Source organism: Nyctereutes procyonoides, unplaced genomic scaffold (genome assembly GCF_905146905.1).
Source record: "Nyctereutes procyonoides isolate TBG_1078 unplaced genomic scaffold, NYPRO_anot_genome, whole genome shotgun sequence".
NCBI lineage: Eukaryota > Metazoa > Chordata > Mammalia > Carnivora > Canidae > Nyctereutes > Nyctereutes procyonoides.
This window is the reverse complement of record NW_026575052.1, coordinates 4,031,390-4,045,338: the sequence shown is the minus strand read 5'-3', so window position 1 is coordinate 4,045,338 and position 13,949 is coordinate 4,031,390. Positions and strand designations below refer to the sequence as shown.

At 59.7% G+C, this 13,949-nt stretch overlaps 1 protein-coding gene across 10 annotated transcripts; it reads left to right on the top strand.

Moving 5' to 3' along the window:
* On the top strand, positions 1-13,500 carry ARHGEF19 (Rho guanine nucleotide exchange factor 19). 10 transcript variants are annotated; one of them, XM_055332276.1, is made up of 17 exons: positions 3-176; positions 2,486-2,555; positions 3,954-4,397; positions 4,813-5,094; positions 5,257-5,365; positions 5,455-5,531; positions 5,779-6,041; positions 6,653-6,813; positions 6,912-7,064; positions 7,338-7,467; positions 7,613-7,687; positions 7,822-7,911; positions 8,106-8,266; positions 10,453-10,611; positions 10,914-10,993; positions 12,442-12,546; positions 12,968-13,500. In XM_055332276.1, exons 1-17 carry the CDS (start codon positions 75-77, stop codon positions 13,123-13,125), a joined length of 2,619 nt encoding a protein of 872 aa, XP_055188251.1. In that variant the 5' UTR covers positions 3-74; the 3' UTR covers positions 13,126-13,500. The 10 variants fall into 10 exon arrangements, with proteins under 10 accessions (XP_055188260.1, XP_055188251.1, XP_055188250.1 ...); XM_055332275.1 differs by having other exon boundaries at positions 12,910-13,500; XM_055332279.1 differs by having other exon boundaries at positions 94-753; positions 890-2,555; positions 12,910-13,500.
* The last annotated feature ends 449 nt before the right edge of the window (positions 13,501-13,949 follow it).

Below are 13,949 nucleotides of genomic sequence, written 5' to 3'. Positions count from 1 at the left end.
TTCCCTCCGCCTTCGCCTCCCCCCTCCCTGCCCCACACAATACCCGGGATCCTGCACTGCCCGGCTCAGGGGCCATGCTGACATCGTCCCCTGAGAACCCGGCTACAACCCCAGAGCCCCCAGGTGGTCTGGAGCCCTGGACCGTGTCGGAGGCTGGACGGAGCTCCCTGGCTGAGGTAGGGCCCCACCCTGCTGCCAGCAGTCCCATCCTCCTCCCGCCAGTCTTCCCAGAGTGAGTCCTTTGTGCTGCCTGCCTGGCCTCTGATCCTGGCTCCCACCCACTTATGGCCTCCTGGGGTTCAACAGCCTGTTTGGCCTGGATCCTCTTTCCAGTCTTGACCTTCCACTTAGCTTTGTCCCTTAAGGGGCACAGGGGCCATGGCTGGGCCTTCCTTCTCTGGGCATGGGGCAAGGGGGATCAGGGAGGGGGGCAGGGAAATCCTGGGCGCAGGAAGCCAGAGGTGCTCTCCCTAAACTGTAGTAGTACCCAGAGACCCTCTCTGCCAGCCTTGCCAAGTGGGCCCATTGTCCCTGTGACTAGCAGTGTCCACTGAATGGGACCCTCCTGGGCCCCTGCCCATCCTTATCTGCTTGCAGATGACACAGGTTTCCTAGAGGGGGCAGCCAGGAGGGACCTTATGTGCCACTTTACGGATGGGGACACTGAGGCCCAAGAACAGGCTGTGACTCTCCTAAGGCCCCATAGCTGGTAGTGGCAACGCTCGACTTGAACCTTGGCAAAGGTTTTCACCTGTGAGTTCCAGAATGATCCTTGGCCCTAGAGTATTCGGTGGTCATGTCTGGGGCAGGGAATGTCCCTGCTATTTGGGACCAGTTCTCTTCCTGAGGCTTTTTCCTTTTTTTTTTTCTCTCTCTCTCTCTCTAGCAGAGATGAGCTGCACACAGTATGAACACAGCTCTACCCCTCCTTGGTCCCCAGCACTGAGGTTAAGTGGGCCACATCTTTGGAAGCTAGAGGGTATCCAAGCTAGAGGGGTCATTCTCTTTGCTCTTTGGTCTGAACAGAGGTGGAGGTTGACTCATTCCTGACTTTCCCCCTAGGAACCTGCCTCCAGCCTCCTCCCTCCAGAAAGCCTTCTACCGCCTTCCCCCGACATTCACCCAGGCTTCTCCTCTAAGCCTTTAATAGGGGGTGCTCCTGCCCCAAGGCCTCCATGTTTTTGCTCATTTATCCCTGGAACTCAGAAGGGTGTGTGTGTTGGGGGGGGTGTGCTCCAGGGGCTTCCAGAATCCAAGGGGCGAGGATGTCCCAGAATGCGAGGGAGCAGAGGCATGTGTGTATTCTCGCACATAGGTCCCCACCGAAGCAAGTAGGATTTCCATGTTGAGGGTTGCAGATTCCTGGAGAGGAAGAGACTTCTTGGGCAGGCAGTGGTCTCATGCCTCCTTCCATATGCTCCTTCAAAGAAGGGTGGGGCTCATTCTCAGTGACTCAGTTTCCCCATCTGTGTGATGACCCAAGCCACCTGCCTGACTAGAGAAAGACTAATACTCCGTTGAATGACTATCGACTATAGAGCTCCCACTGCGTGCTAGGCGCCTTACATGTGCTATCATTAATTCTCGTATTAGTGCTTTAAAGCTACTATGACTAGCCTATTTATCAGATGAGGAGATAGAGACGTGCTCAGATGGACAGAGGTTTAAGGTACGCGCTAAAGCTGTCCCTGCGGGGAGGGCCCGGCAGGGTAACTGGCTCTTGGGAGCACCCCCACCCCGCCCCAGGGAGGGGCTGAAGAGAGCAGAGGAGCTGTTGGGTGCCTGCACAGGTAGAAAGGTCCCCCACCGGGTCCTCTCCTCCATCCCTCCCTCCCACGGTCACTGACGCTGTCACTGTTCCTCTCAGGTCAAGATTTTCTCCCAGTCGATGTTTACTGGGTCCCTGGGTGTTTCAGCCTGAACAGTTAGTCATTACTTCCTCCAGGCAGCCTTCCTGGAATGCTCAGGTCCAGTTGAGCCCAGCACTGATGGTTCCTCTGGCTTGGCTCCTGCCAACCCAGATTGTAACTGTTTTCATTTTTAGCTCCCTCACTAGACTGGCAACCCTGCCGGCCACAAAACGTTTGTCCATCTGTCTCCCTGGGTTTTTCTGGGCTTCGCATCGGTCTCTGAGTATCTGGCCTGTGAAATTTACAGTGTCTCTGTTTCTGTGGGTCCCTGAGTGTCTCAGAGTCTGTGGTTTTCTGGGTTTGAGTGTTTTGGGGTCTCTGTTCTGAGACGTTCCCTAAGGGGGCTCTGTGTCTCTGTCCCCTGGGTCTCCTCGCCCTGTCAGGCGGGACACTGCTCCTCTGGCCTGAGGAGCCTCTGGGGGGTGGGGGGGTCCTTGCTGCCCTGCCTGCCCACAGTGAGGCCAGGCTAGGGTAGGCCCCCGCCCAGCCCGCTGCGTGCTCCCTCCCTCCCTCCCGCTTGCCTCACCACAGGGTTTGATGAATCAAACTCTTTGTCTGGGTGGGATCTTCCCCAGCCAGCTGGGCAGAGAGAGGGCTTCCCCTGCCGGAGCAGAACAACATCGGCAGCGGCCTTCAGCTGGAGAGGTGAGGGGTGCAGGAGGGCGGCCAGGGGAGGGCCCCAGGGGAAGGGCTGTGGGGGCTCAGATCCCTCCATCATTAGGCCTGTCCTGAGGCTCCAGCAGACTCCTTGGGGATGACTTCCTGCCCGGAGAGAACCTGGTCAAGCTGACCCCAGGGCTGGGAGCTGGGGCAGGGAAGAGCCCCTCTCTCGCCCCAGGCTGGCGAGCCAGGACATCTCCCTGCCCTTGTCCCTGGAGGGCCCAGCCAGATCTGGGTGGTGGCCCGCCTGCCAGTCTGTGACCCTCCCAGCCAGCTTGGCAGGGTGTGGGCACCACTCAGCGCCGAGGGCTGCTGCTCTGGGCCTGGGAGAGGAGGCTGGGTAACACCAAAGCAAGGACTTCTGGGCCTGTGTGTTTGTACCTTGGTGTGTGCGTGCAGACAGAACAGGAGCGGGAGAAAGCTCGAGTGGGTACATAAACATCTGACGGGTCCGCGTGTATGTGCGTATGAGAGAGTGTGAATATATGTAGTTGTGTAAAAAGTGTGTGAATGCGTGAGCCTGTGAATTGGAAGTGTCCGAGTGTACCTATGAAAGCGTGTACGTCCATGTGTGTACTCGGAAGAGAACGTGTGTGCAGGTACATGGAACATACATGGATTGTGTGACAGTGTATGTATGTGTGTCTGGTCATAGGTCAGTGAGAGTTAAAAATGCACGAGGTGGTTAAAGCGCAGACTCAGAAGCCAGACTGCTTGGCTTGAATCTTGGCTCCCCCGTATGCCAAATAACCGGTGTCTCACCTTCCTCACCTATAAAATGGGGATTAAAAAATGGCATCAACTCAGGGTTGTGAGGATTAAATGAAATAATATATAGAAAGTACTTGGCCTGCCATTCAGTAAGTGCCAAGTAAGTGTTTTTTTTTTAAAGATTTTATTTATTTATTCGAGACACAGAGAGAGTGAGAGAGACGGAGAAGAGAAGCAGGCTCCACGCAGAGAGCCCAACATGGGACTCGATCCCTGGTCTCCAGGATCAGGCCCTGGGCTGAAGGTGGCACTAAACCACTGAGCCACCCGGGCTGCCCAGTGTTTTTTTTTTTTTTTAAGATATTATGTATTTATTCATGAGAGACACAGAGAGAGAGGCAGAGACATAGGCAGAGGGAGAAGCAGGCTCTCCGCAGGGAGCCTGATGTGGGACTCGGTCCCAGGACCCTGGATCATGACCTGAGCTCAACTACTGAGCCACCCAGGTGCCCCTAAGTGTTAGCTATTACCGTGCAATTAGGTGTGGAAGTGTGCTCGTACAGATGTTGTACATACGTGTACACAAGAGTTGGTCCAGGCCCCCAAGTCAAAGATGGCTTGCTGGCCAGCCCTGCTGTTCCGTGTCTGCCTCTCATACCTTTTCTCCTGCAGGCCCAGGTGGGTGGCAGAGCAAAGGAGGAATGGACTGTGGGCCACCTGCCACCCTCCAGTCCCACCTGGCTGGGCCACGTGGCACTGCCCGCCGCCCAGTAGCTGTGTGCCAGCAGGAGAGTCTGTCCTTTGCAGAGTTGCCCACCCTGCAGCCTCCGAGTCCTCTGTGTCTGGATCTCTTCCCTGTCACCCCAGAGGAGCTGCGGGCTCCTGGCAGCCGCTGGTCCCTGGGGACCCCTCCTCCTCTCCAAGGGCTGCTATGGCCACCATCCCCGGGAGTCCCAGACACCGAGAACTGCACCAGTGGGGGGATGCGGCCCAGCAGGGCTGGCAGCTGGCCACACTGTCCTAGTGCCCAGCCCCCAGCTCTGGAGGGACCCTGGAGTCCCCAGCACCCACAGCCACAGCGCCGGGCCAGTCATGGCTCAGAGAAGAAGTCAGCCTGTGAGTCACTCTGGGTAGGGGGGTGGTGGCCCAGTGGGGCAGATAGGGGAGAAGTTGGGTGGCTCTTTTAAGACTCTTAAGCCCCAGGATTCCCCCAAACAAGCAGAACAAGTGGTAGATTTTAGTGATAAGAGAACCTGAGCTCAAAGAAGACAAGTGACTTGGAGGTTATACAGCAAATGAGTGGCTGTCCTGGGCTCCTTGGCCCTTTGCCCACTGCAGCCAGGCACTGTGCTCTCTCTACTGCCCCTCTTGTTGATCCCATTGGGGGTGGGGGCGGGGTGGGGACCAGATCCTGGCAAAAACACTGACCTTTCCCTCAGATGCCCAGGGCCACAGGGTAGCAGCAGGGAGGAGTGGGGAGGGCGCCCAGTGGATGCATGCCAGCCTCTGCTCTCACCCCACGTCCCCATAGGGCGCAAGATGCGGGTCTATCAGCGGGAAGAGCTCCCTGGCAGCCCTGAAGCCCACACTGTCTTCCTGGAGCCTGGCCAGGCAACAGAGCAGGCCCTGAGCACAGAGGAGCCCAGGCCCCTGGAGCTGTCTGCGCCCTCCCGAGTCGGCCTGGAGGGGCCTGAGCGGAGGCGCTTCTCAGCCTCTGAGCTGATGACCCGGCTGCACTCTTCCCTGCGCCTGGGGCGGAACTCAGCAGCCAGGGTGCTGACCCCGGGGGCCGGCACTGGCATAGCTCGGGAAGGTACCAGCTTCTCCCCCGGGGACCCTAAGAGCAGGCCACCCGCCAGATGCACCATGGGGCACGACCCACACCTGAGACTGGGTGCTGGTCAGCCGCAGTGTGGCACCCCAGTGCCCAGCATCATTCTGGGAGCCACCCACCCTCAACTCTCACCCTCTCCAGGAAAAGCATCTGGAAGGGAGTGGCGCCGCGGAGAGATGAGGCTGGACGGCTTGGCGACGCCGGCGCCTGTTGACCCGAGCACGGGCCAGAGCGGCTGGCCGGAGCCCAGGTACTGTCTGTCTCCCACCCCGCAGTCGTCGTCGGAGGAGGGGGGGGGGGTGCGGGCGAAGAGGGGCCCTGACGCTGCCCCTTCCGTAGGCTGGACACGCAGGAGGAGCAGGCGCTGGATTCCGGGAGCGCCAGCGAGCGGCGCCAGTCTCGGTTTCTCCTTAACAGTACGTGGGAGGAAGGGGCTGGGGGCGAGAGAGAGAGAGAGAGAGAGAGAGAGCGAGAGAGAGGGAGAGAGCGCTGAGCCTCGCGGGCCAGCACAGCAGCCAGCGCGCAGTGGGTGCGCCAGCCGCGCCTCTGGAAGGAGCGGGAGTGGGTGGTGCGTGCACGAGGGGGGTCGCGGCTCTCGGGAGCCGGGCCGCAGCCGAGCCTGCAGGCGGCGCCCACGCCCTCCCCGCCCCTCTCCCCGCCCAGCGGTCCTCTACCAGGAATACAGCGACGTGGCCAGCGCCCGCGAACTGCGGCGGCAGCAGCGCGAGGAGGAGGGCCCGGGGGACGAGGCGGAGGGCGCGGAGGAGGGGCCCGGGCCGCCGCGCGCCAACCTCTCCCCGAGCAGCTCCTTCCGGGCGCAGCGCTCGGCGCGAGGCTCCACCTTCTCGCTGTGGCAGGACATCCCCGACGTGCGCGGCAGCGGCGTCCTGGCCACGCTGAGCCTGCGCGACTGCAAGCTGCAGGAGGTGGGCGGAGGGGGCCTCGAGGGGGCCTCGAGGGGCGGGGCCTCGAGGGGGCGGGGCCTCTGGGGGCGGGGCCTCGGGGGCGGGGCCGGCGGGACCTCCCATCCCCGGAGGTGGGCGTGGGACCCCGCGGGGAGAGCGGGGCCGTCTCTGCGGAAGGGGGGTGCCGGGACCTGGCAAGGTGGGGCGGCTGCTAGGGGGACGCGAGGGTGCGGCGCAAGGCGCCGGCGGCGGCTGGACGGGGGCGGGCCCGGGGCGGGGTCAGGCTGGGTCCGCGAGGACGCGGAGCCGCCGAGCCCTGCGGAGAGAAAACGCGTGGTGGGCGAGGGACCGAGGGCGCTTGGGGTGCGGGTGGAGCTAGAGGCTCAAGCAAGGTCTTCAGCGGAGCTTGAACAGTTGCGCGCGGCCGGACGTGGTCCCCTAGACCCGCCTGGCACCAGGCCATCGGAGGCGGGGCCAGAGAAGGGGGCGGACGAGGGGTGGTGTCCAGGGCTTGGGCAGCAGGGGGAGGGGAGAAGGAGTGACAGGGTCGGGAGGGCGGGTGGTCAGCGAGGCCACAGTGTCCGGGGTGGGCCGGTACGGCCCTCTTCAACCCCGCGTCCACCCTCACTCAGGCCAAGTTTGAGCTGATCACATCCGAGGCCTCATACATCCACAGCCTGTCCGTGGCCGTGGGCCACTTCTTGGGCTCTGCTGAGCTGAGCGAATGTCTGGGGGTGCAGGACAAGCAGTGGCTCTTCTCCAAACTGCCCGAGGTCAAGAGCACCAGCGAGAGGTGAGGGAGCGGGCGGGGACAAGGCCTGTGATTGGCGGGTATCCCAGGTCTGGGGTCTCTGCTTGGCCCTGACCCTGACCTCTCGCTGGACCCCTCAGGTTCCTGCAGGACCTGGAGCAGCGGCTAGAGGCAGATGTCCTGCGTTTCAGCGTGTGCGACATTGTGTTGCACCACTGTCCAGCCTTCCGCCGAGTGTACCTGCCCTACGTCACCAACCAGGCCTACCAGGAGCGCACCTACCAGCGCCTGCTGTAGGGCTGGAGGCTCTGAAGGGGAGGGGAGGATAAAGGAGGCTTAGGCGGGAGTGGGCACAGAGGACTGGGTGAAGAAGGGTGACCTGGGAGGGGAATGGTTCCTGAACAGGGCTCTCTGACCAGCATAGGGTTAGACCCAACCCCAAGGGGCAAGGAGGATGTACTGAGAAGGCACCCAGGAAACCAAGAGGGTGGCTGGGGTCATGAATCCTGGCAGTTCATGGGATCTACAAACCCATCTGTGACCCCAGGCTCCTCCCCATCTTCCAGCCTGGAGAACCCCAAGTTCCCTGGCATCCTGGCTCGCCTGGAGGAGTCTCCTGTATGCCAACGTCTGCCCCTCACCTCCTTCCTTATCTTGCCATTTCAGAGGATCACCCGCCTCAAGATGCTGGTGGAGGTACCTGGAGGGCACCGGGCTGCAGTGAGGGCTGCACGAGGGAAATGGTGCTGTGCCCTCCACAGCCCCTTCTGAGTATCCATGGGTGGGCAGGGTGATGGGTGGAGGGCTCGGCCTGCCTCATTGCAGTGACCCCACCCTCCAGAACATCCTGAAGCGGACAGCACAGGGCTCTGAAGACGAAGATGTGGCCACCAAGGCCTTCGATGCCCTCAAGGAGGTGAGCTCAGCTCCCCGGGGCCTCCCCAGAACCCTGACATATCTCCAAATGAGCCCCAGGTGGGAGCCTGAGGCTAGGCTCTGTGAGCTGGGGTTGGGGGGCTGCAGGAGGTGACCCACCCACGGCCTCCCCAGCTGGTGCAAGAATGCAACACCAGCGTGCAGTCCATGAAGAGGACAGAGGAGCTCATCCACCTGAGCAAGAAGATCCACTTTGAGGGCAAGGTGCATGCCTGCAGCTGGCAGGATGGGATCCACAAAGGGGCAGCTTGTTCCCTCCTTCCCTGGGCACCGCGGGCCAGCTCCTCTCAGCCCATCCCCGACCACTGCCCCCCGCCCCCGCCGCCCTGGGTCTGTGCTCTCTGCCCTGCTGTCCCAGGCCTGACCTGCCCTCCCCTTTGCCTCCTCCATCCTTCCAGATCTTCCCCCTCATCTCGCAGGCCCGCTGGCTGGTTCGGCATGGGGAACTGGTGGAGCTGGCCCCACTGCCCGCAGCGCCCCCCGCCAAGCTGAAGCTGTCCAGCAAGGCCGTCTACCTGCACCTTTTCAATGACTGCTTGCTGCTCTCCCGGCGGAAGGAGTGAGTCTGGGCAGGGTGGGGGGAAGTAGATGGGAGCCAGGTCCCTTCTTCTCCACCATGGAGCTCACAAACGGTCCATCACTGGCCCCGAGAGCCCCTGTTTGTGCCGGACTGTGCTGCTGGGGCACCCTGAGCTTCACAGGCTCCCCCAGAGAAGGCAGAGATGTGAGGCTAGTCCATTTTCCAGACCTGAGAACCAAGGGCTGGACAGTATGCAGAGGACTTGATGCTGGTCTGAGCCTAAGCCAAATAGAGCAGAGATCAAGAGCACAATCTGGGAGTCCCGGCTCCACCCTGACTCATAAGGCTAGTGGCCAACATTTACTGAGCGCCTATTCTGTGCCAGGCATGCCGTGTGGATTATTCTCTTCATTCCTCTAAACATCTCCCTGGACAGTAGGCTCCCTTGTTATTCTCAAGATCATCACGGATCTAGCAAGTGCAGAAGCCAGGAGGCCGGGTCTGTCTGATGTCTGATCCCAGGCTCTTAACCATTGTATTATCCTATCTTCCATCTGTAAGATAGAGACTATCATGTAGGGAGACTCAGTCTGATAATAATTCATGGAAAGAGCTTAGCACAGTGCCTGGCACACACTGAACACTCAGTCACTATCAGCTGTAACTATTATCAGTTTGGGATGAGGGGGAAGACTTTCTGAGTAGGTAAGCCTTAAGGCTGGACGTGGTGAAGAATGGGCTTCTTATACTATGGGAAGGGTTCATTCCTGATTTATTCCTTCATTCACTAAAGTGTCACTGAACTGCTCTTCTCTACCGGGCCCTGATGGGTGCTAGGGCTCTGATGGGTGCCCATAGGGGCTCTCAGAACAATAAAAATACATCCTGATAACCACGTGGTCAGGGTTTTGATGGAAAGGTGCTCTCCTACTGTAGTATTCCCTGGTATGGGGTGAGGATCAATAAAGTTTCATTTTTTTTAAAGATTTTTATTTATTTATTCATAGAGACAGAGAGAGAGAGAGAGAGAGAGAGGCAGAGACACAGGCAGAGGGAGAAGCAGGCTCCATTCAAGAGAGCCTGACGTGGGACTGGATCCCGGGTCTTCAGGATCACGCCGAAGGCTGCAGGCGGCGCTAAACCGCTGCACCACCGGGGCTGCCCCAGCAGTAAAGCTTCAAATAGGAAGGGACATTTGAGCTCAGTTTTGAAGGATAATTTGGAGTTTGGGAGGATATAGCAAAGTCACAGTAAGATACAACAGCAGAGTGTGTTTGGGGGATGATGGAGCCTAATATGGTTGGATTTGTAGAGGGGAAGGGCAGAGAAGGAAGTTGGGTTAAAAGTCATGGTACAGAGGCTGGGCTTTCTGAGGGCCATGGGGAGCATGGGGAGTTAGGCAGACGAGTGACATTTTACTCCTGTCTAGTTTGGAGGATGTACTGGAAGGGGAGAGACCAGATGCTATTGCAGTTGCCCAGGTGAGAGTAGGTGCTCCTGAAGTGTTCGGGGCTTGTGGGAAGTGGACTCCAGGGACGACAGGGAGTTCCTGCGTTTGTAGGATGGAGCTGCTGTCTGGCTGTGTATGGACAGGGAGGGAGGAGGCCGGAACGATGGCTGAGTTTCCTCCTGGGCACCTTCAGGAAGTCTTCCCCAGAACGGGCACAGTGAGGGGATCCTGTTTGGAGTGGGAATTACTGACTTCTGCTTAGACAGGTTGAGAAGAAGGAATCTGTGGGACATCCTTGACCCACCCACCTACCCATCCTTCCTGCAAGTGTTTATTGAACCCGAATTATGGGCCAGGCGGTGTCAAGCCCTGGGGTAGATGGCAAACGAAAGGCAGAGTTCTCCTTCCATACCAGTTAGAGAGTCAGACAGTAAGCAGCAAGGGTCTCATCCAGTGGGGAGGGCTCCCCGTTGGCTGTTTCGAACAGGGACTGGGAGGGGGCGGTGGTTCAGAGAGAACCTGAAGGCACGCCCCGGAGATAGGGATGAGTTTTTGTCACCTTCTACTTTGGTCAGGGAACCAGCGGGAGTGGCTGTCTCCATTCCTTGTGGGACTCCGCCGGCTGTTAGGGAGGTGATGCCCTTCGGCAGCCAAGTTTCCTTGGGGAGGGAGCCAGAGGGGCAGCCAACCCTTCTGACCAGCACTCACCTGTCCCGAGGGGGGGTTGGGAGCCTGAGGACGAGCCAGGCTGACCTCCCCTCCCCTGTCCCCGCAGGCTAGGGAAGTTTGCCGTCTTTGTCCACGCCAGGATGGCCGAGCTCCAGGTGAAGGATCTGAGCCTGAAGCTCCAGGGCATCCCTGGCCACGTGTTCCTCCTTCAGCTCCTCCATGGCCAACATGCGAAGCACCAGTTCCTGCTGAGGGCCCGGACCGAGTGAGTGGGGCTAGGGTGGGGGGCGAGGGGACCCCTTGGCAGGCAACAGGCCCTCCCAGTCTGGCTGCAGGAGGGTGGCATGAGGCAGGACACGGATGGAGCTGGCGTTCAGGGGCTTCTGGGCCTGCTCTGTTCTTCTGCAGACAGCTGGGTGGGGCCCCGGCTTGGGGACAGGGCTGTAGGGTGGGCGGGTGGTCGGTGTCCTGAGTCTGGACATCATACCCAATTCTCCCAGCCGTTTCACCACTGTGGCCCGGGGAGATTGCACTTTGCGTTGTGACAACTCCGCCTCCCCTCCCTAGAAGTGAGAAGCAGCGGTGGATCTCAGCCATGCGCCCCTCCAGCTCCCAGGAGGATAAGGAGGTCTTCAGCGAGGGCCAAGGTAGCAGCCTGCCTCCCCCACCCGCCTCTAGGCCCACATCCCCCTTTTCTCCAGGCCTGGTGCCATGGTGCCCCCGGGCTGTCTCCCCCTTTGCCTCAGTCGCAGAGGGCAGGAACCCAAGTGGCCCTGGGGTTGGGGTGGGGGGTGAGGGAGCAGCTCCGTTGACACAGAGGCTTCTCTCTGGGGTGTGAGTGTAGCCACTACGCCCCAGTGCTGCCCAGTCAGAGGGACCCTGGGTACCAGTCAAGGGTTTCTGAGCTGGGGGGCTAGGGCCAAGCTGCAGAAGGGAGAAGAAGGGAACTCATTTCTACCCATACTTGCCATGCGTCAGGCCCAGTGTTAGGGGCTTTATATGCATTTATTTCACTTAATCCTTATGAAAACCCTGAGGGGTAGACTCCTTTTTTTTTTAAGAAAAGATTTTATTTATTTATTCATGAGAGACACAGAGAGAGACACACACACAGGCAGAGGGAGAAGCAGGCTCCATGCTGGGAGCCTGACGCAGGACTCGATCCCCGGTCTCCAAGATCACGCCTTGGGCTGAAGGCGGCGCTAAACCGATGAGCCACCTGGGCTGCCTGTAGACTCATTTTTATTCACATCTGGAAAAACAGGCTCAGGAGTGTTAAGTAACTTGCCCAAGGTCAGCCAGCCAGGGGATAGCGGAGCTGGGATTCAAGCCAGGTCTGGCCCCAAAGCCTGTGGTTTTCCCCGGACTGCCAGCCTGCCTACTGTGGGAGAAAGAGCCTAGGGCCTAGGTTGAAGCAGATTCCCCGGCTTGGGCTAGGAGTCCTGTTGGGGCTGTGGGGTGAGCTCCACCCCACTCCAGAGAGGAAAGGCCTGTGAAGGATGAAGGGGGCAGCCATGGAAAGATCTGGGCAAAAGTACTCCTGGAAGGAGGGCGAGCAGTGCCAAGGCCCCGAGGCAGGAGGGAGCTCAGAGTGGTTGGGGGAACAGCAGGGCAGCCAGTGTTGCTGACCTTCACGAGCAAGGGGTGGGGGGAGGCTAAGCCAGGAGGCAATGTGGGGAGGACTTTGGATTTTATTCGGAGGAGTGGGAAGCCCCGGGAGGGTTTCAGCTGGGGGACTGATGTAAGTCTTGTCCCAGTTGAGCAGGATGGATTAGAGGAAGTCCTGGAGTAGTGGCAGGGGCACGTGAAGGGGCCATTTCTGTTGTGGGGGGGACCTGGGGGCGGCTGGACACTGGCCTGGAGGTCAGCGTCGAGGTGCAGGACTGAGCTGGGGAAGTGAGAGCCCCCAAGCTGGGAGGGACGGCATTCACCCAGGGCTTGTGTTTAGGGCAAGAGAGGAAAGAGGCCAGGGTGGGCCGAGGGAGGCGCAGAGAAAATTCAGCAGCAGCAGCAGCCACCCTCCTACCCCTTTGCTTCCTTCTCCTCCCCCTCCACACCCCCCATTACCCTCCCCCACTCTCCCTTGGGCTGTCAGACCGCCCCCAGGTGCAGTGTGTCCGGACATACAAGGCTCTGCAGCCAGACGAGCTGACTCTGGAGAAGACTGACATCCTGGCAGTGAGGACCCGAACCAGCGACGGTGAGAGGAGCCTCCTGGGAAGGCTCCCGCTCCCCAACCCCCATGGGTTTTGGGCGGGCAGGAGGTAACTAGGTGGCTAAGAAGTCACAAGAAAAGATTATGCAAGTGTTGATCAACCACAGCATGTAGGAATCAAGTTAGACAAGAGGAGGAACTTCCTGCTCTGGGAAAGATTCAGTGACTGACAGGGGAGAGTGGGAAACACCCTTCTTAGAGGGTGCCGGGAAAAACAGGTCAGAAGTTCACCTACAAGACTGCTGCGAGAGGCAGGGTCCTTCCTGGGGCTGGGATGCTGGGATGAGGTCTCCTTGGGCCCAGGGGTGCAGACAAGGCTTGCGTCAGGGCCTAGGCATTCCCTTGCAGGCTGGCCCTGGTGTCCCTTGGATGCCACTGATGCTGCTCCTGGCCTGCGTGCCCCTAGGCTGGCTGGAGGGGGTCCGCCTGGCAGATGGCGAGAAGGGGTGGGTGCCCCAGGCCCACGTGGAGGAGATCGGCAGCCTCAATGCCCGCCTTCGAAACCTCCGAGAGAATAAGCGGATCACAAGTGCCACCAGCAAACTGGGGGAGCCTCCCACATGATGGGCAGGCGTGGCCTGGGACACCAGCTCCGTGCTCAGCTCCTGGGCAGGTCTGGAGGGGCCTGTGGGGGTCCCGTGCTCCGTGGCCTGCCCTGCAGGGTCCAGCCTGTCCTCGCGCGCCTCGAAGTCCGCACTAAAGGCCGATGCAGGTCCTTCCTCCGGCATAGGGACTGCACAGGTGACCTGTGACACCTGGCGAGGACCGGAGCCCACTGCCTTCACGCTGCCTGACTCTGGGTCCCTCTGGCAGGGGCTCGGCTGGGGACGGCGCTGGTGCTGAGGGGTCAGATATGTATATACCTGGGGTCTTCTGGCCGCAGCCTGCTGGGCCCTGGTTGCTGTGACTTTTCTGTAAATAAACTCCCATGATGCCTTTGCTTGGAGTGTGCAAGCTGTCTGATGCTGCCCCACCGCAGCCCCCCACTTCCTCTAGCTCGAGGTCAGGAGGGTCTCTGGCTGCCCCCCAGCAGGGAGTGTTCACGTCTTAACCAGAGGAGGGGACGGCGAGGCTGTGTCTGAATTAGACCTCGCGGGCTGCGGTTGGCAAAGTACCAGATTCGAGTAGGCCTGAGGACCAAAGACACTCGTTAGCTCTTGTGTTTGTTTTTCTTTTTTTTTGAGTTTTTTTTTTAAGATTTTTTTAAAATTTTATTTATTTATGATAGTCACAGAGAGAGAGAGAGAGAGAGAGAGAGAGAGAGAGAGGCAGAGACACAGGCAGAGGGAGAAGCAGGCTCCATGCACCGGGAGCCTGACGTGGGATTCAATCCCGGATCTCCAGGATCGCGCCCTGGGCCAAAGGCAGGCGCCAAACCACTGCGCCAC

Excerpts from the sequence above, each read along its gene's own strand:
- ARHGEF19 (XM_055332275.1), top strand. The coding sequence starts at position 75 with ATGCTGACATCGTCCCCTGAGAACCCGGCTACAACCCCAGAGCCCCCA. Across the intron at positions 2,556-3,953 it reads AGCGGCCTTCAGCTGGAGAG|GCCCAGGTGGGTGGCAGAGC; the intron begins GTGAGGGGTGCA and ends TTTCTCCTGCAG. Across the intron at positions 5,532-5,778 it reads GTCTCGGTTTCTCCTTAACA|CGGTCCTCTACCAGGAATAC; the intron begins GTACGTGGGAGG and ends CTCCCCGCCCAG.